The 21,745-nt window shown below is 35.9% G+C and overlaps 1 protein-coding gene across 2 annotated transcripts; it reads right to left on the bottom strand.

The window, feature by feature from the left end:
* Positions 1 to 1,137: 1,137 nt before the first annotated feature.
* Positions 1,138 to 20,330, bottom strand: LOC103704933 (protein S-acyltransferase 21). Of its 2 annotated transcripts, XM_008788458.2 has the most exons (10): positions 20,019 to 20,330; positions 11,212 to 11,325; positions 11,015 to 11,117; positions 10,720 to 10,916; positions 7,644 to 7,712; positions 7,481 to 7,552; positions 7,230 to 7,358; positions 2,622 to 2,702; positions 2,275 to 2,469; positions 1,138 to 2,188 (listed from the first exon to the last, which is right to left on the bottom strand). In XM_008788458.2, the coding sequence occupies exons 1-10, from the start codon at positions 20,061 to 20,063 to the stop codon at positions 1,298 to 1,300; spliced, it is 1,896 nt and encodes a 631-aa protein (XP_008786680.2). In that variant the 5' UTR covers positions 20,064 to 20,330; the 3' UTR covers positions 1,138 to 1,297. The 2 variants fall into 2 exon arrangements, with proteins under 2 accessions (XP_008786680.2, XP_038972438.1); XM_039116510.1 differs by lacking the exon at positions 11,212 to 11,325 and having other exon boundaries at positions 1,298 to 2,188.
* Positions 20,331 to 21,745: the final 1,415 nt, after the last annotated feature.

Here is a 21,745-nt window from a genome sequence, read left to right as displayed (position 1 = left end):
AACTTTGATTAATTTCCTTTGAACTTCATCCATTGTAACTTCTATTTTATAGAATAATAAACTATAATGAGTAATGATTACCAACAATAAAATAGACTGCTAACTGATACACTAAGAGGGTTAGCAAGCATTTGATCAATAGGTAGGATTTCCAATATTATCTTACTTTTCTTCACAAGTCCGCTAACGTGATCATATTTCATAGCAATATTCCAAAGTTTCTAGTATGCTCTTTGTTCATTGTGATGTGAACAGTATCCATATTATCACACTACAAAGTAACAGAATTTGTAGCAGAATTAATAAAAGGAATAAAATGCATAAATCCTCTTATCCATCTTATTTCTTTACTAGGTTTAGAGATAGCAATCTCATATTTGATTGATCTGGAAATCTTTGGCGCATGGTGAATTTAGAACACTCATGCCAAATGTTGGATTGATCTGGAACCATAACTTTCTAGTTGTGGACTCTTCCAGGCCTGTAACTATCAAGAGAGAGAGTGTCATCACAGCAAAATTGGCTGATCTTGGACTTGGAACAATTTAGGCATGTTGCTGACATCCAAATCTTCTTGAAGCCCCTGATCTCATACATTACATTTAGATCGATGATCATGACACTAACATTACAACCACATGTAGCACTTTCGACACAAACTGAGTAACTTCAGAAAACGAAACAGGCCGAACCATATGTTGTTAGCTCAATGGTAGATTTAACTGCAGATAATTTGGTAAAAAAAATCTGGCAGGCCCCAAAATACCTGTGCTTTATGCTATCATGGAAAGGAGGGTAGGGTCATTATCATTATTTTGGGGTTGATAGAGGATTAAAAAAACCAAAAAGATACAAAAAAGAGGCATGCTTGTGACTGCTGTTTGGCGGAAGATTGGGAAAGAGAGAAGCAGGAATTTCAGATATGCTGCCAGAGGAGGTCAAAGATATCTGGTTTCATTTGTCAACATTTGTTGGTACTGAAATTAGATGTGAATAAAAAATCACTTTTTCTGGTGACTGTTTCTAAGATTGCATTCCTGTTGTCCAGATTTCATGATCCTAAAGAAATGTTTAAGGGGCTTTCCATCCTTTTCTCAAAAACCTAATCTCCAAAATCCATCTATATAACTAAGCTCATTGAACCCAGCGCAGAGGAAACTATATATGAAATGAGAATGCGTAAAACATCTAGAGAAACTCCTAAGAAGGTTCTCAGTGTGTTAAGAAGCAAAGAGGATCCTCATAAAAGGAATAATCCTGCAAACAATGTAAAAATACGACTCTATCTACAAATTTTTCATGGCAATCTAGAGAACTGATCAATCTGAGAGTCACTGGGGACAAACACAGGAAGTTGGCGAGACCCCCTTGACCTGTCAATCCAACCTTGCCTCTGATTCGAAGCACCAACATGTCTGAAGCTCCTTGACGTGGTTTCATTTATAAGAGGACCGCCAAAGAATATAGATTGCTCAGTACACAAAAGCTCAGTGCGAGCACCCTGAGAAGCCGACCCCAGAGTACTCTGAGAGGACACAAAACGACCAGCTTCAGGATCCCAGTAAATTGAGGTCCTTGAACTTCCCACTAAGGTACTTGTGGTGCTTTGCCTAGGAGGCCCTTGCTCTGAATTATTGCCAGCCATATTTTCATTCCCATCATTTGATTTCAGTGATAAAGGAGATCGATTTGCTGATGACTGGTATATCGGGTTGAAGTGTTTCGTGTTGGAAGGTTGCTGCTCCAATGGAGCAAGACTCAATGAGTTGGTGTGGTGAGGGCTGCCGAAGCTACTTGGAGTTTGAGGATAGATTTCGGGGTCCTCCCTGCTTGCTCTGCTTGGTGGGTAAGACGTCTTCAGAGGTGAAGACTTCAAAATACCCAACCGATTTTCTCTATGAAAGCCAACATCGGCGCTTACAGTGCTGCTTCTGCTACTTACGTTCCCGCTTGAGCATCGGTCAGCATCATATTGGACGCGGGAACTGATGGGCTTCAAAACTGATGATGAGGCTCTGGCTTTTGCTGCAGCTCTCATGGCCTCATTAGAGTCCAACTTTGCAAGCTTCCAAGCACTGATGCGAACTGGACGTTTGGTTGGCCTTTTTCCTCTTTCTGATGAATCCATGGCATCAGGATCGACTGTCGATGGAACTCGGCCCGGTTCTAAATGTGGGATTATCTCATCCTGTTATTAGAGAGAGAAAATCAGTGGGGGACACAGAAAAGAGTCGCACATTGAAAGATGTGTTTCATGATTTATGAAAGAACTACCTTCTGCTCCACAAAGATTCGTGGAGGTGTACACCATGCACCTCTGTACTGCAAGCCAAGAGAGCTTCCACTTATTGCGGTGGCAGCTGAACTCATTGGTGAAGATGGCAAGCTTTGGAGATCCTCATGTACAGATGGACAAGGGGGTTCACTCTGTGTTCTCATTGCGACTACATACTCATATGTCGTGATACCCTATACAAGGATTAAAATAACTAAGGTATCAGGTTGTCTGTCGAATAAATTACAAGAATAATATAAAGAAGAGGGAAATAGAAGTGATCCATAAAATAAATACAAAGATTAACGAAAGGCAGAGGGAAATAGCAGCTATTCAAGTATCCAACCTTCCTAATCAATATCATGTGGAAAAAGAAAAGTTCCCCCAAAGGCACAGAAGCCAGCAACGAAAGAGCTGTACATAAGGCCTGAAACAAAATAGTCAGTAGATTGCAAGCCACCCATTATATCATCTAAAGATAAATATCTGATGCTGCATTAGATTTAGGCTACCAATACTCTTTTGAAGCAGGATTTCCAAAATTTCAAAATAATTAACCAAGAAAAAAATTAAAATTTAAGTCAAAATATTCTAGAATGGATCTCTTCTATCATATTCATGAGATGAACCAGAAAGCTATGGTATTGTGGGAACCAAGCTAAAAAACAAAGTGAAAATAAAATTTGCATGATTATATATAACAACCTATGGTGGATTCTAGGATTCTTGCCATTGGGCAGTATGGCATTTTTCATTTTGCTTGATGTTATTGATCAAAAAAACCAATGCTGAGATTATGGTGAGTAGAGTTGATATTCCAACCATGTGATTAAGTTAAGCTTGAAGCAATTGGTATAGAATCAAGAGTTTAATATCTGTATAGAATCAAGAGTTTAATATCTTCAATATCCTTAGCTTTCAACTTCTCAATCATTTTTCTTGGATCTTCAGTATTACAATATGAAATGATGTTTTTATTTTACCAAGATTTTCCTTAATGATTCCCATGATAACAACAGGATACTTGCTTCATCAAAATTCCTGCTACACAAAGAAGTCCACTGCTCTCTACAGTATTAATTCCTCCCTTGAAAGGATGATAGACATTTACACACTGCTCTCATCATTTAGGTCTCTCAAGTTCATCAACCATTCTCGTGGTGCTCATATCTGGAATAACATTCTCAAGTCACATAATTCTTCTCTAAAACAGTAGCGGGTTTGAAATCTTTAGCAAATGTAAACAAGTAAAAACTCCACAAGACCCTTAGTTAAGCATTTGGTCCACCCGTTCCACCCGGATATTTTCTAACTTTTCCAAATAACAACTATCTCTGCAACAAAAGTCTTACTACTGAAAATTGTTCCTTACTCTGAACACACGGTTATTACCAAACAATGTGATAATCCTAACTCTGACCAAGAATCACCATAAGGAGTCGCTGCATTCATCTACTCTTCAACTGTTACTTGACAACCAAAATCCCTCTTTGTCCCTCCCATTTATCGAAATAAGAAACAACTCTGCAACATCTGGCCAGAATCATAAACATTGATTTCATAAGGTAATTTCAACCATCAGTATTATGTGAAATTCCAGAAAAGATTGATGCAGTCATCCTCATTTTTGCAAGATCACAAGACCAAAGATCTTAGACAATTTTAACTTCAAACTTTGAAAATGGGAACATGAGCTTCAACATAAGTGATCCTGCAACCTATCAAATAATGTGGGCCATCCCTAGCCTCCCAATGGCCTTAACCAATTCTCTAGATTCTTAATTAGACCCAGCTTTATTTGGTTATCTTTCTTCATTCCTCATTACCCTACATGAAGAAGCACTAAAATCAGTTACAAAATGATAACAATATATCATCTTGAAAAATCGCAAAAAAAAAATCCAAGATTTTACAGCACATACTGGGCTAAACATACATGCAATAACATCCACGGAAATACTATGTATACATAAGGAGATGTATTTTTTAATGATTTAAACCACATATAATCGGCTTGCTCCAACAAACCTGACATCCTATATCATCAAGATATGTTTGGCTGTCCTGATACACAAACTTGATTCAATAATGCAATATAAAAGAGGAAAATGTGAATCAACGATTTAAAATGTTCTACAAAAACAGAACATTCACCAATAATGTTACAGTACTTATATTGTCAAACCAAAGTAGAACATTGAAAAAAAAAAATATTCCAACAACATGCTATCTGCATTTAAGAAACCAAATTGGTTTCCTCAGAAATACATTTTTGATTGAAATCATTTAGATTCTCTCTGATATAGACAAAAGATGGCATATTTATTATTATCTCAGAAAGGAGAGATTACCAATTTAAATATAAAGCAGTAATGACAAATGCCCGTATGATTTAAACTAAATAAAACCTTAAATTTATCATATTCTTTACACTTCTATGATTAGCTACATCCTGAAACTTTTCTTCTTTTTCTTACGGTTTGACTTGAAAAAATCATTTCTAAAAGATACATCATTTTCTAGTTATGGTTCGAACTGAAAACTTTTTACTATCAAAAATAAAAAAATCAATTGTATCGTTTGAGTCCAATACTGGCCACAACCAGTCTGACTATTTCAGGTCAAATTTATGGGTCCTCATTTATCAAGCATTCCTTTTTAATGCTACCTTTGATGTTATTAGAGGTTTTTTTCATATCTTCTCTCACAATTTTCATTCATGTATATTCCCCCCTTTTCCTACAACCTTCAACTATGAACAAAGTAAAACTCCTTGTAGAACTTTGTCATCCATGCCAATATCATCTCAATCAATTTGTCAAAGTCCTAATTCGTGCAACTCCTAAACTTCTCCAGTATTCTTATTTTTTTGACTCACGATCTCTTAGATTTACCATACATCAATCTCAACATTCGCATTGCTGCTACATTCAACTAATTTTCTTGGACCCTCTTTATAGCTTGTCTGGAACCCACCTGAAATGAAACTAAATGCTGCAATATTTCAGCTCAAGATACGTCTAAGGTATGCAGGAGTCTGAAACTCTAAATCCTAATGAATACACAGTTAAACCAACTCACTGTATACAACCTTTGGAGTGTATGTTTTCAAATTATAATTTATAATTCTCTTATTTCTAACAATAAAGTAACTAAATACTATTCTTTTTTCTTCAGCATATCAGTTGTTGATATGAACCAATATAAGCACTGAATAATATGGATTTAAGATATGGAGATGGATAAAAAATATAGGCACGACATAGTAAGCATTTACAGACATATGTACATAAAAACATTATAATATATACATACATCCATATATGTGTTACGTATGCAAGAAATATTTTTAGAGCATAATGCATTATCATCTAAGTTAAGCATAAATCATTTAGAGGTTAAACCTTCATCAAGAATAAGAGAAGACTAATCCGCTAAACCTTAAACCTTATTCCCCCAATTCCCCACATTCGCGAAAAAGCAATCAATTTTCAACTAGCTCATCTTCAATGACACTGCTTTCACCAATAAATAGCCTCCAAATGGTTCATCAAGAGACAAATAGACAATCCCAAGTATCTCCCACATTTTGCTCTCTCCCCTTTCAAGTATTGTAGTCTACTTAGTGAAAAATATAGTAGGTAAAAAATCTAATGTCGCTACCACATTGTGATATTACTTCGTTTCCTGTCATTGTGATATTACTTAAATATCCCGAGGGATAAATGTTCCAATTTCCATTGCAACATGAACAGAAGCTATGTTTCCCAAGTAACTCTAAAGCAAGCTCCAAAGTATGGGTGTGAAAGCTTGTTGAACAACCTACGAAAGACATATATAGGGTCACGCATAGTTTACAAGAAGTGCATCAAATAACACTATATTGATCAACCAAAAGGCCCATCAGCTACATAAGTTATGCAATAATGAAATCTTTAATTTAAGTACTTACATTAAAGCTTCTTAGAGACATGACACTATCAAGCATCAATTAGTATCTAAAGGAACACGTTATAAATGGACTCACCTTGTCTCTTTTGAAGTAAATGCTTTTTATATAAAGAGAAAATTAGTTTAAGTTTAATGCCTCAAATAAATCAAAGGAAAGGCACCGGCCCCAACTAAAGCAGCACCCATGATGCGAGGTGCCAACGTAGGTACTTGGGCAGCCACCTCGCCTAAAGACCTAGAAAGTGCGAGGACCATATGAAGTCTGGTTGTCCATGCGCCTAGGCAGGAACCCTTAGGCGGTTAGGCAGCAGCCTGTAACAACCTTGTGTCTTGTGCGTCACAAACACTAACAACTTAACATGCCAAAAGTTTGATATGTAAGATACTAACATCTCATCCAATGATGGAATCTTCCATCCTAGACTTTTCCAAATCCAAGAATGAAATCAAATTCTTCCGTATAATCACATTTAGTGAATAATTGATTTCATTTATGACACATGCAATTGCAAAAATAAACAATTATTCTAGGTATCAGTATTCAAGAGGATTTATATGAACAAATATTAATACTAGCAATAACAAAATATATTATTATCTTGTAGACTTAAAAAAAGATGTAACTTTTGTTATAATACATTGTTAGAATTTTATTAAGAGTGTACGAAAGCAACAGTGTCCTATATTATTCCAACAGACTTGAAAATTTGCATAAAATGCAACGTTTTCACATGGAACTGATCCTAAAGAGAAGCTTTTATAAACTTTTCTTGTTAAATCATGGAAAAGGAACATTTAAAAATTTACAGCATTTAATATAAAAAGCACTAAAAAAATCATTGTTTAAGGACTACACAACGTTATGTTAAAAGATGTCATTACCATCTTCTCTAAAAATTCCTAGTTCTAACCTTATAAAATGGAACTGTTCAATTTAGCATCTACATAAATTCATAGGAGTGCAATTTGGTTAAAAAAAGGATCAAATATTGTTGATGCATACCACAATTGTAGCAAAAGGAGCACGGGAGAAACCATCTCCTAGCCTATCAGCTATCTGAGTTTCAGTCGCCCTTTTATCAGTGAAGCACCGGACAAGGACAGCAATACCAACCCCACATTCAACCGCAAGCTTATAAACAGCAAAAGAAGTTACCATCACTAAAGACCACAAATCATGAGAATAGTCAAGTCCCAAGAATGCAGATTTCAGAAGTAGAAATAAGAACCACTATTGGACACTCCACCACCTACCCATGCAAGGCTCATGACCATGAGAAACAAAAATGTAATATAGTTCTTCCTCCCAACACAATTGTTTAACCACTGCACCAAAGGACAAGAACCTTGAACCATCAAAATCAATTTAGTAAATACAGGGACAAAAAGGAAAGCAAGATGAACTCTGGAAATATACCCGGCAATGATGATCAAATCCGTCTACACATTTGTCACAACTTCTGCAATGTTTGCTCAATTTACGCACCTAAGAACCATTATAAATGTAAAAGTGGACATATATATCATATTTTTCCAAAAATGATCAAGTATTAGTAGATCTCAATAGCTCATGTAGCTGCAAATGTGTGTGTGAACAATAAATGTCAACACTTACTATGCACATTATATCCCAATCCAAACAATTAAAAAATATCATTTAGAAAATAAAAAATAAGTTGACATTCTGTAGGATATAAGATGAAGCTAACTGAAATGAATTCATCAAGCACAGAAGTGACATTATGGTTATTGTTGTTGTTACTGTTCCTAGTAGGAGCAGCAGAAGCATTACTATAGCCGTCTGACAGGTGCATATCTTTCTCTGACAAGTAAATTCAACTGCAAACTTGATCACTCTTTGCTTACCTAATCTGGTGCATGTGGAGTTGATATAAATATCATGTAGATGATACATAGACACTACTGACATTTATTCTCTTGTCGTCTAAACCATGTTTCTCTACACATGGGGTTGACTTAATGGGCTATGAGATGTAGGATTTTGCTGCTTTTTTCCATTGGCTGTTCTCTAGTCTCAATAAGCAGGACAAAGGTCTGTGAATGATTTTGTCAATTTAAGGAAATAGGAAAGGTTTCTAGGTCCACCCAAGAATTTAAAGAATGAGTGTGGATACTAGGGAAAGAGATTTGATGTTTTTTAGGTGCTCAGAGAGATCTTAGTCCTGTCATGAATTTTAATTCAGGCAACATATGGAACTCTGCCCACTCTGAATTTATAAGTGAAGGCTTTAATAAATGTGAGCAAATAAATAATACTGGACCACAAGACTAAAAAAAGATAATAAGTAATAGATATTTGGCACAAGGTATGCCACATACCGTATCGAACTGGACGATACAAGGCATACCGTACTATATCAATTCCATACTGGTATGCAGTACGGAGCGCATACCAACACTCGGTATGCCGAACCGGCCTCCATACCGAATGTACCGACATAGTAATCTAGTGGCATCGGTACAGAGCCCAGTACCAAGATGACATACTTTAATTTGGCATGTTAAAAGCAAAAATTAGAATAAAAAAAAAGAAAATGATTTAAATGAAAAATGAGTCAAAACAAAGGGAAGAGAGAGTGATAAAAGGCTAGATATGGCCAATGAAACTATTTACTTCTTGAAAATAAAATATTCAGCATAAGCAGCCCTTTCAACTGGCCTTTGTAAACTATTCATAGACTCGAGCAATCTTCTAAACTTTCTTAAGTTGAACCAAGTAATTACGACTAAGCATTTGTTCTCCAATTCAAAACCTGTCCTAAATTATAAAACTAAGATTTGCATAATACCACATAGGAAAACCTAAAATTGGAAAATTAAAGCCTAAATTACTTTAGGACTTACCTAATCCAACATATAGCCATGTAGGACCTCTAAATTCAATCTAACTTAAAATAGGAATATAGGACTACAGAGCTAGCATTAAAAAATTACTAAATCAAAAAAAATGAAAATTCAATAAAAATTTAAAACTAAAAAAATTATTTCCCCATTTGCTTCCACCATGTAGATCTCATTCCCAAGATCTTCATGAATTCTACCATCTTGTTTTTATTAGAATTTCAAAACTTACTAACAAAGACCAATGAAGGACTTTGACATGATTGAAAGATCGCACGATTGATTGCTTTCTTCTAGTTCAATAATTAGGGACTACTCAATTAACTGTTAAATAAAGTCAATTGCAGATTCCTCAAATAAAACCAAACTATGTTACCGAGGAGGATTGCTCAGTATACTTGTGCATGTAGCTGGAAAATGCCTACATGCCATGAGGTAGCGCCACCTAGCATCATATTTAATGCCATAAGTGATACTTGCTTAGGGCTTGGAAAACCAGCTGGGAGAATTCCAATGGGTAAGGCATCCCCACATTGGCTTTCATCCAATATAAAAAAATCAAAGAAACATGACCACTATTTGCATCCATGTGCTCCTTCTTGTTTCTAGTATTATTATTTTTTGTGGCTGATGGATTATTTTCCTCCGTAGCAAGGCTTTGATGATGCCCTTTGAGGAGCATTTGCATTTAATAATATATTTTTAATCTCTTTTTTTTTCCTTAAAATGAAACGCCCATCAGCTTACTCTTATTCCTTGTAGAAACACAAGATAATGGGCACCATAATAGCTTCAAAAAAGATCATTCTAGTAACATATGATTATATAAATATAAAATTAACTATTATCAAGCTGTTATTTTAATATAATGATTGTTACAATGTAAATTACAATTATTACTTGGCATTTACATTGTTTAACTAGATAAAATAACTATTCTAAATTCTTCTTTTCACCAGCTGAATACATTTTTTTATTAGGTGAAGAAAAGTTTGGGCTAGCAATAACATTGTTTTTATTAATCATTATTTATCATTATAACAGTAAATAACAACTGCTACAACCATTATTATTTTGTTTAAAATAATCCTAGTATAAGCAAATCTATGCATATAATGATCATTATAGTTGATAACAGTCTAGGTTTTAGAGGGGGCCATTATAATGGAATTATAACAATGATAAAAGACTTGCTCTTTACACCAATTCCTTGTATCTCTCATATCCCCTCTTAACGGACCCTTTTGGGCTATTATTTTATGTTAACTGTAATAACAGTCATTGTATGCCTGGATCAACCACAGAACATGTTTATTTAGGGATAAAATAATAATAATGTTTTAATTGTTTATTATTAGGATTTGTGAAGTCAGTGGTCTACTCCAAAGCCATAAGAGTTAATCAGTTGGACTTCAACAGGCAATAAAAGGCATAACATAAATGAAGATAAGAAATATCATGGAGGAGATGATATAAGCATAATGAGTTTTTCTAGCCCAAATGCAAGCTACGTAGAACAATGTTACAATCAAAGAAAATGAAAAGTCTGACAACTATGCAAAAGAAAAAAAAAGGCACTTGACTATCCTGCCAATAGCAACATGACAACTAGATAAGTTTGAATTTTTCACCTCTGCATTGCATAGCGTGCAAAATAGTGCCTCATCGCTGCTGGCTTGTTGCTCAGTGATATCCTCATCTTTGCAGCAATCTTCTTTAACCAAAAGAGCACAAAAGAAACAGCCAATACTATGGCAGGTTGTTGACTTATGCTCCCCAGTTTTTTCCTCGGCTTTCAAGCCTATCTTGCTAGGCTCTTCTAGAGAACCTTCATCCCCAATTTCCCACACAAGAAGATCAAAATGTATTTTAATGTTATACATGATAAATTTCTATGGAAACAAGCAACAAACAACTTGATCTTACTCTGTGCCTTATAAATTGATGCCCCTTCAAAATTGATTAAAATCCCAGGGTCAGCAGGATCAATAGCAGTACATCTGACATAGAGAATAAACACAGATAGAGCCTGAAACAACAGTAATATGATATGGATGTCAGAAGATACAAGAGACTATCAATTTTGAATACAGATATTATTAATCAGAAACAAAAATACTTACCAAACAACTATAAACAGCAATAGCTACATACTCATATACGTCCTTTCCCAGAAATGGTGCAAAAAAGGCATAGAACGCAATAGATAGCACAAAGAATACTGTTATTGCAACCACCTACCAACCAAAAAACAACATCAGTGAATAAAAGTAGTAAAACATTCATATGTGAAGAAGCTCCACTCCAGAAAGACACAGTTCATAGACAAACAACAAACCGCAATGAAATAAATTATATGAGAAGCAGTTTTCGAGAAAACAGAAATGAAAAATGAAAAGCAATTTTATCCACACAGTACATCTTTCCTATTTTCAACTGAGTGCACATCTTTTCATTTTCATTATACTATTTGTACTACAAGTTATCTCAAAATCTTTTACCTGTATCAAATAATCAAAACCTGATTAACAACTAAATGCATTAACAATACAAAAATTATCAATCTTTCTCCATCTATTTTTCTTTAAATTTTGAGTTATTAGATCAAATATCTGATGGCTCATGTCACTCATTACATAAAACAACAATATATAATGTGAATATATATATCTATATATATATATATATATATATATATATATATATATATATATATATATATATATATATATATATATATATATATATATATATATCATTACACATAAAGCCCTCATGACCCAATGGGTCAAAGGGTTTTTAACTCAAGCCCAACCTGACCTGCTGGAAGGGCGGGATCAGATCTATGAACCCAGCAGGTCGAGATTGACACCCCTAATCTTTGAGCCGTAAATGAATTTCACTTAGATGCAACTGCACTAGAAAGCATGCCCACATGATTCTACGTGTGCATGCAACTATCAATGGCAGCAAGGCGTGTTAAGAGTTTGTGTAGCGTGATGTTATAACTGTGTATGCTCATGTGTGCCTATGATGCATGCGTGCTCATGCCTTAAAAATGCGCCTCATGGAGATGCCAATGCACTAAAAGCATGTCTACATGACTCTACATGTGCATGCACTATGAATGGCTGCGAGATGTGTTACGACACTTACGAGTTTGTGTTGTGTGATATTATAACTGTGTTTGTGTGCTCATGTGTGCCTATGATGCATGTGTTTCGTGAGTATGTGTGTTCTATAATGCACCTATGTTCACATAACTATCTGTGGATATGGTTGAAATCATCTAGGTTCCGTTATGTGCTTTCATAAGTGCACTTGTGTTATTTTTACCATCGGAAATGCTTAGCATTACAAAATTATTACATGTGCCTGTGTACATATATGCACATATGGGTATTTATATATACCTATTTATATGTGTATGTATAAATATACTTACTTTTCTGCGAGTGTATACATCTAAGGGGACATGGGCATGCATGCATGCGCCCTCCCATGCACACCTGCAAGCCCACAAACCCACACCAACCTGCCCACCTGCTTGATATGGAGAGACGCACCCACACACACTTAGGGTAAAGCCTACATAAAAAACTTCTGAGAATAACCAAATTCTGCAAATCTGCACACAAGATATTCAAAATAATCAAAACTTTTCTTCATCCTATGTTTTTGTAATGGACATAGCAATTTGTTTCCTCCTGGATCAGTTCATCAGATCCCTCCACCCATGACAGCCCCAACAATAAAAAATATGCCTCTTATCATTATTCTTACTTTCCTAATGGAACGCAATATGGACAGAAATGCTATATTAGCTCTAAAAATCTTCATCACCCCAGACCTTTGGAACATGATTCAGGTGTTAGACCATACATGCCTGTCTCCTTTTTGGAAATCTAAATGTGTCAATTATTTAATACTTTGGATCTTATCTTGGTCAACCTTTTTCTTTTCAAATCAACTTAGTGAATAACACAAGGTTCAATGGACTTTGGGCAAGTTTAGCTACATGAAAGTCCAGGAAGAGTTGGAAATGAGCTGGTTAAAAGTGAGTTCAGATTTGCTCACTTCCATGTTAATGGATCTAGAGATGGTGAAGTTATTTTCTTTCACTCTTTTGATATGCAACAGCCCGAGAAATCACATAATTGACTGGAAATGAGTATGTCTAAAGAGATCTGCTTGCTTGCATGTCAACAGATCTGAAGGTAATGGAGTCAGGTGACACTTATCCCTATCTTTTGATAAGCAACCGGGTGAAACTCCCATATTTGATTGTCACTTTTAGGACAAATTTATGTGGAAAAAAATTCAAAATTCACTTCTTACAAGTTCAAAGTAACCAAGTTTAAACTTTTGCCATTTTTTGGACCATACTTGGCTATGTATGATTATAAGAGCATCAACGGTATTAAAATGTATGGCCATGTCCAATCAAAATTGAGCATGTAACTTTTGTCAGTTCTAGAAACTCATATTTTGCCACATAATCAAAAATCAAGCTTGTATTTCAAAAAGGCACATCTCTCAAACTTAATTTCAATACTTATAAGTTCTAACAAACATAGTTTGCAATACCAGTTTCAGTACCTGTACCTATATCATGCTGGTATGGAGTCCATACAGGTATGTTCGCGGTATTGACACTCAATACAGGATGTGTTAGCTTTGTTATTGCTCGGTACTAGGCATACGATACCGTACCGGTAGTGAATAAAAACTCGATACAAGCTTCTTAAAATTGAGTTATGGTTCCAGGTATCTAGCGCAACAGAACTAAGCTTCTAGAAACGACAAAAAGTGGCATAATCAGCTGCAATGCCATGCATGGTATACTATGCTTAACCATATCTGATTATGATCAACCTTCGTCAATAATGTTCAACCAAAGCAGCAAAAGTCTAAAATTAGAGGTCGTCAGAAGTGATTTTAGAACCTTCTTTGCTTGGATCACTTCTACAACAGAGGAGGCATATACCCTAATAGTTGCGTTACTTGTTTTAAACACACAAGTTCTTGAAGGTGTACAATTTATGTCACTAACTTGACCATGCATATCCACTTACATGCAACATATCAGATCCTTCAGCATCAGTAATCGGAGGAACTCAATATATGGTGAAACCATCAACTAGATCTTAACGTATGCAAAACACCATAACAACCAAAATGATATTTTGCATGTAGCACATAGATCTCAAACACCTGCCTCTATTAACTATATTAAGTGAACAATTCAGTTGGATCATATGACATGAAATTTCCACGAATGAGCCACATAGGTGAGAATCATGATAATATGACATGAAATTTTCACGAAGGAGCTGCATAGGTGAGAATAATGAAACTGAGGGTGCATTAGGAGCAAGGTCAAACTGCATCCTATAATTCAAGATCACATGGTAGACTGCTAAGTCGTAATGTTACAGAAGAATATCGTAATAGCAAGCTAAATGAAAGGCTAGTTCACCCGATGTCTTCTACAACAAACTCCATACAGGCCTGCCATTACTGAATTGTGCTACTTAGGGGTCTGCTGCAACTTGGCCCTGCCTGCCTGCAATAGGCATTGGGCTCTGAAATGTGGATATGACTTCATAATGAATTTTCCGTACACACTTACCATGCGATAACAAACATGTGTCTCAAAGTCCCTTTTTTATACTGTATGGAAGAGGGGGCAAAATCTTCCATGCACTGCAAGCTGGACCAAAGTGGAAATTTTTTTTTCCCTTTTCATAAAAAAAAGTCACATTAATGCTGAAGCAGTAATTCACTTTCAGTTTCCCTATGGACCTATGCTAAGTCTCTTAGCAAAACATGTCAGGACTTCTGAGAAAATTGGAGTATATGTTCAAAACTTCCAATTGGATACTGCAATAACATGGCAATGATCAAGCATTCCCTTTGACTTTTTCTTGGATAAGGACTTCCTTACATGGTTTTCACCATAAGCTTGCAAAGTAGTCTGGCTATTTTAATCATATTATGTTAGTAGAAAATAATATAATGTTTAATGAGAGGTGCTAAAATCAAGTGACCTGTGTAATAAATAGCTACATAATATAGCTACAGTAACCTAATGCATAACTGCAGCTATTTTGCATATGATAGTTTTATACATTACAATGTTGAAAAGAGGATTACTTCAGTTGGTTGCTACAAAATTTAAAACTATTATTGGCAGTTTAAATATAGAACTACAGGTGATTTTGCATAGAGAACTTATGGTACAAAAGTTGGAATGAAGCATCTTGATTATATTTAAACCAAATAATTTTATTGTAATAATATAACTTCATTGAAATTGGAAGGCACACGTGCAATGAGCGTGACAAATAACTCCAGGAATGCAGCAAGCCAGAGAGAAGAGAAACTCTCCTTCTCTTCTCTTGTGATTTCTTTTCTCTTCCTTTGTCTTCTCTAATTTCCTTTCTTTTCTTTTCTCTCCTCCCCTATGTATCCAATTAACCTCTGTTCCTTGCTTCTCTGATCTGTTTCTTCTAGTTTCCAACCTTATTGTGATTCTAATTTGAGGATTAAACATGAACCTCCAGGATGAGCATTAGTTTGACCAGGTCATGGATTAATTTCCATGCAGATCTTCCAAGCTAAGATTGATCATATCTCTACATAACAATGGTGTTAAAGCAGCAATATCCTCAGTGCAGAATAAAATAACAAACTGCCTTCTTTATAGAGCAGCATATGGACTGAAAACACTGTCAACAACATTTGGCAAATTGCATCGGTAATATGAGCTGTCACCTTAACACATGATTTACTTTTGAATGCATAGATCACTATTTTGAGCAGAAAAATTAGGAGCTTACTGCAAAATTTTTAAAAATGGAATGTATTGATGAAAGGGATTGATCTTTTTCCTCCAGATAGCAAGTTTCATTGCAAACAGGGAGAAAAAGGATTTGAGACAATCAATGAAGATATTGAAAACCAAATTAAATTTCCATGGCTGAAGATCAATTGTTTATTAATCCTATAGTAGAGGATGAACTAAGGGGGATCACTTGTGTTGACATTCATCCCTTGAAAATGTCAATAGTACTCCAAAATCTCAAATCTAGTTGACAATGAAAGGAACACTGCAGACGATCCAATCAACAAAAATCTAAAAGAGGAGCAATAACCAGAAGACATGATTGTTAAATCAACAACCAACGATCTAGCATCAATTATTGAATCCATTCGGTCATGATTTAAAGATTCTATAATCTGCTTTTGTCCAGCTGCCAATAAGGTGATTCATCATTGACCAAGGAGACCCGATTGGGCATCCAACTGTATGATCATTAATAAGTCCTATACTAGGTCTCCATCATCAAATATTAGAGATGCAATGGGGATCCAACATTTGGATGACATCCAAGGCATTGTGAGGATGGATTCAATCAAGGATTGTTTGGTTGCTTGCAATGATGCCAGCTGTAAGTGAGTTTGTTGTGAGTAACTATACCAACGTCTATGATAGCCGATAAACCAAAGTCGGCAAAACCGATCCGAACAGGGCGGTTCCATCCGTTTCGAACCGTACCAATGGCTCACCGGTACGGTTTCGGCTCCAAAAACGGGACGCGTTCCCGAAGCCTAAGAAGGGAAACAAAAAGAGAGAGCGAGAGGAAGAGGAAGGGAGAGGGAAAGGACGCCGGCGGAAGGCCGGCGGAGCCCGGCGAAGACCGGCGGAGGCCGCGAGGGGGCCGGCGTTGGGCTCCATCGGCCCTCTGCCGGTGTCCCTCCCTCCCTCCCCCGCTCTCTCTCTCTCTCTCCTTTCCTCTCTCATTCTCCCTCGTCTGTTCCGCTGTGTCGGTACGAACCCGTCGCGGCACAGCGCAGGCCCGTACTGAGCCGTCCTGCCAAGAAATCGGTACGGGGTCCGGTACCGGTTCCTTCGACCTTGCGACAAACTGCTTCAACCGCAAGTAATTAACTTAACTTTTTGACTTTTTATCGCAAAACCACTTGCAGCCATATTTGGTCACGAGTGCATTCCCTCCCACAGATCACAACTTGACTTGAAACTGATTGCACCTTCCCCTCTTATTATTACTAGTACCCCTCTCATCCTCAGAGTACACTGCCATTACAAACACAACATAATCATAATAACTATTATAGTAATATGAAGCAATATACCATCACATAAATATAATATAATTATATGAGTTAACCTACATACTTTACAATATTAACTTCTTGAAAAAGGAGCTAACGACTTTAAAATCAATAATAGGCCATCCAGATTGAAGATCGAAATTGTTAAACATGATCTAAACTACAAATAATGCATAGAAAACAAATTTCATATATTTACCGGTCTCTAATATATGCATCAAATCATTACAAAAATGAACAGTATCAATTGCGCTAGCATGTTAAAATAGATGACAGGCCACATAAATTGGAAATCTATTTATGGATTATAATCTACACATCTTAAAAAATGGATAGATTTCAGTTCACTAGGCTTTGATGATTAGTATATATTATAACATAATATCATGCTATTAAAACCATCCATTTTGACATCTCTCGATGCTTAGGTTAGAAACTATCAAAATGCATGAATTTTGGTTTATAGGCAGTTTTTAAATTTTAGACCATGTTCAACAATTTCGATCTTGAATTTGGATAGTCTATGACTGATTTTAAATCATTAGCTCATTTTTCAAGGAGTTAATGTAAAGTGTGGAGTCCAATGCTAATTATATTGCCATATACTTATAATACAATTAATAAACATATCATACTAATGTTATTATATTATATCATCACATACTATATCCTAAAATGTGATAAGTATAATATATGACATACATTTGATTATATGACAGTATATTGTATAATTATAACAAAGCATTCTATACATATATGCACATTTGGATAATAATTGTATTATAATGATATGGTAATATTTAATATATAACAAGGCTTAAAGTTTCGGCCGAAACATATCCAAATTTGACAAAAAAATTTGGTTTTGGTCAATTTCAGTCATTTCGACCAATTTCGGCAGTTTAGGTAAACTACAAAAACTGGCCAAAACTCTTCTTTTATTACTTTTTTTGGTTTAACAAATAAATAGTTTTTTTTTAAAAAAAAGTCATCTTATAATTAAGGCATACATTTATTTAAGGTTCTAATAGTTTGATCAAGGGCTAATTTCACGTAAATTTTGTTAAAAGATGCAATCTTGTTATATGCTGTTAATTCTGAACAAATAAACAGCAGTGTACGGTGTAATAAAGTTAGATACAATGCTGATGTACGAGATATCTCATTACTATCCTCGTCCATATCAAAACTACCAACCCTATTGTAATGATAATAATTTGCATGGTGCACCTTGCAATAGTATGTCTTGCCAAACAAATATATGTACCCAATTTGATACTTTTATTCGTTTGCCTTGTTAATTTATACTTGATCAAGAGATATTTGGAATTTTACTCAATAGATAAGTATATCTATTAGATGTTTTTTGTGGATTAAGCTTCAAGACAGTTAAGTTTAGCCTAAAGCTACTAAAATTACATGAGATATGACACAAGATAACTTAAAAAACAATAAAATAATACAAAATACCTTTTCTCAAACAGCATTCGTTTGTCAATTGATTCTATTAGAAGGCATCGAATTAAAAAAAGTCCGAAGTGAAGGTGTGATTACAGAAGTTATAATAACATTAGCATTAGTTTTAATATGGGGTTATATGTTTTTGCATATGAACATATCTAATGTGATAAGAAAAAAAAAGTAAAAATTAGGAGGTTAATGACTTTAACTATTTTTCTTTCCTTTTTGATTTGTCAAGGATTGAGCATAAATTTCTTCTTCCCCTCTAACGAACCTATTTCTCGGTTTACATCTTTTTTCATGTATTTGTTCCAGTTACCTGTGATCCAATTCCATGCCAAGTTAAGTTGCAAATCTTGTACCTGCCTGGAAACTCTTAATAACGCCATAGCCATATATTAATTGCAATGAATAACACCATTAGCTTATTGTCATCTCATCATCACTAATTTCTCAGTTTACATCTTTTTTCATGTATTCGTTCCAGTTACCTGTGATCCAATTCCATGCCAAGTTAAGTTGCAAATCTTGTACCTATCTAGAAACTCTTAATAACACCATAACCATATATTAATTGCAATTAATAACATCATTAGCTTATTTTAATTTCATCATCACTTATTGGAACACTTGTTTAATGAACTGATATGTGATAAAACAACTGGTTAGAAGAAACTTACAGCAAGATCATCTTTTTCTTTTCTTGATGATTGAAGAAAAAGAGGCAAAGAAAAACCAAATCTTGTGAAGGAACTGAAGTGTTGAAAAAACAGAGCATATAAATAGGCAAATATAATATTTTAAGAATCAATTGGCCCTACGGCCCCTACCAGAAATTAAAGCATATGAATTCACTCAGTAATTCAAATGATGTGCAAATCTAGATGGTCAAAAGTGCAGCTTCATGCAATATCAATAAAATAAAAATTTACAAAGACATGAGAACCATTAGAAACAGCAACTGGCTTTGCGATTGACAAAAGGAGCCACCAGCAAAAAGAACTTCTGAACAATTTGCAACAAATAAAGTATTTTAATCCCCCCCTTACACAAACAACAAACAATACAAATTACGAGATAATGTTCCCTGGAATGTTTTAAATACATCAAAATCCCACGCCGTAAAATTAACACAACCGGCATTGCAAGAACTGCTAACCGCTCACAGCTTCCATTAGATCCCACTCAGAAAAATAAAAAGCACAAGTTCGCCAAATTCATGCCATCAAAACAGAAAAAACGAACGAAACAACAAAAATATGCAACGCAATACCAAAAGAAAAAAAAAAGGAATTTTTGGAGTCAAATAAGAACGGATAATCGCCTCTACCTGGAAAGTGTGGGCTGGGAGTTGCCATCCATGACGCCTCGCCATCACCAGACTACCAAAGTCAGCGCCAGAACAACAGCATTACCTCCCAGAATCCATGTCGGAGATCGACCGAAATGCCACGAGATCTACGAAATCTACTGCTTGAACTCAGTACTGTTACCGAATCCCAACTGGATTTCTCCACTCCTTTCCCTGATTCCGATCCGAATCCTCGCAAATCCAAAGTCCGTCTCGGAGTTTGGAACCACCCCCAAGGGTTTACGGGGCGTTTGAACGTATCGGCCACGACGGAGGCCGCGGAAATGGAAAGCGAAGCGAAAGGGTTTTAACTTTTACCGAGGTCGGTTTCCCGTTCGGTTCCCTTTCCTAAGTTTCGCCTTTTGCCCGTTCCTGACGGCTCCCTGTTTTCTTAACCGTCTGATCTTAATTTGACCGCTAACTGCCAGTTATACCTTAGATCAGGACCGTCCAATAAGTGGAGCTCCAATTAATAGAATCTAATCAGCGGTTTTAAAGAAAAAGCTATGTGCGGGCTGGCATGGCGGAGGCTTTTGTAATCATGCGAGCTTTTTTTTTTTTTTTTTTAACACATCAATCATACAATACATGTACGAACACATCCAATAAAATCAGAAAAAGACAATCTCACGAAGTGCTCAAGACAACTTCCCCTCCTCTAACCATAGGGTACTCCCGGAATATATGCTTGGCCTAAAAAGCCTCTACATCTCTCATCATCGTCCAGATGTTCCGTAGCAAAGGGTGATCCAAACTTGCATATCTCGGACCCTCCTAAATCCACATAATCACTGTGGCCGAGTCACCCTTCAAGATAATCGAACTGGCCTGTAGTACTCGTCTCGCATGTCGAAGGCCTGCCTAGGCAGCCCTCAACTTCGTTCCAAGGATCGAAATGTCAAATAACTAGCAGACGTCCGCTGCCACCACTCTGAAGTACGAATCGCGAATGACAAATTCTGCACCTCCTCTCCTGCCTCCATTCACAACAGATTCGTCGAAATTGACCTTAAGGAAACTCAAAGATAGGGCTCCTAGGTGAAGAACACTATCTAAGAGGCTGCCTGAACAGAGAGGAAGCTTCAGATGTCCCGAGCTATCAAAAATCCATCAGAATGAGGTAGAATGTAATGTGTGTCTTATCTTTGCCGCCTGCATCAGAATGGGAGCCTTTTTAACTCGCTAAGTTAAAAGCACGATTCACTCTTTTCTTGGCGTGCTCTACTCATGTGCTGGTCTGAGCCCCAATAGGTAGTACTTTTTAATTGCCAAATGGCTTTTGTTAAATGGGATTTGGTAGTAATGGTCAAGGACAGCTCTTTTGTTTAACAAAGAATTGGCAGCTCATTAAGTGGAATCTTGCATTAAACATATCCTTGTAGACGTAGGCATAGACTGCTATTGAAGATGGGAATAGTTAACTGCAATATTCTGTTGCAGGTCAAACAAAAACATGCTCATAGTTCAATACTTCTTTATAAGTTTCTCTATAAGTTGACATTTGGAGGCCACAGAAAGTGTTATTAATAAAATGACATGCTAGGTGGATTCTATTATAAATATCTGCATCATCTACTCCTATTACAAAAGTATAACAAATAAAAACCTCGAAATCGAGCATATGTCTCGGACTTAGGCCTCCCATCTTGTATCTACTCTATCTATGATGAGAAGGCCATGGTCCAATACACATCTCAGACTATGTA

This window comes from Phoenix dactylifera, unplaced genomic scaffold (genome assembly GCF_009389715.1).
Source record: "Phoenix dactylifera cultivar Barhee BC4 unplaced genomic scaffold, palm_55x_up_171113_PBpolish2nd_filt_p 000097F, whole genome shotgun sequence".
NCBI classification, from domain to species: Eukaryota; Viridiplantae; Streptophyta; class Magnoliopsida; order Arecales; family Arecaceae; genus Phoenix; species Phoenix dactylifera.
The sequence above is the reverse complement of the archived record's forward strand: the minus strand, read 5'-3'. Positions and strand labels throughout refer to the sequence as shown.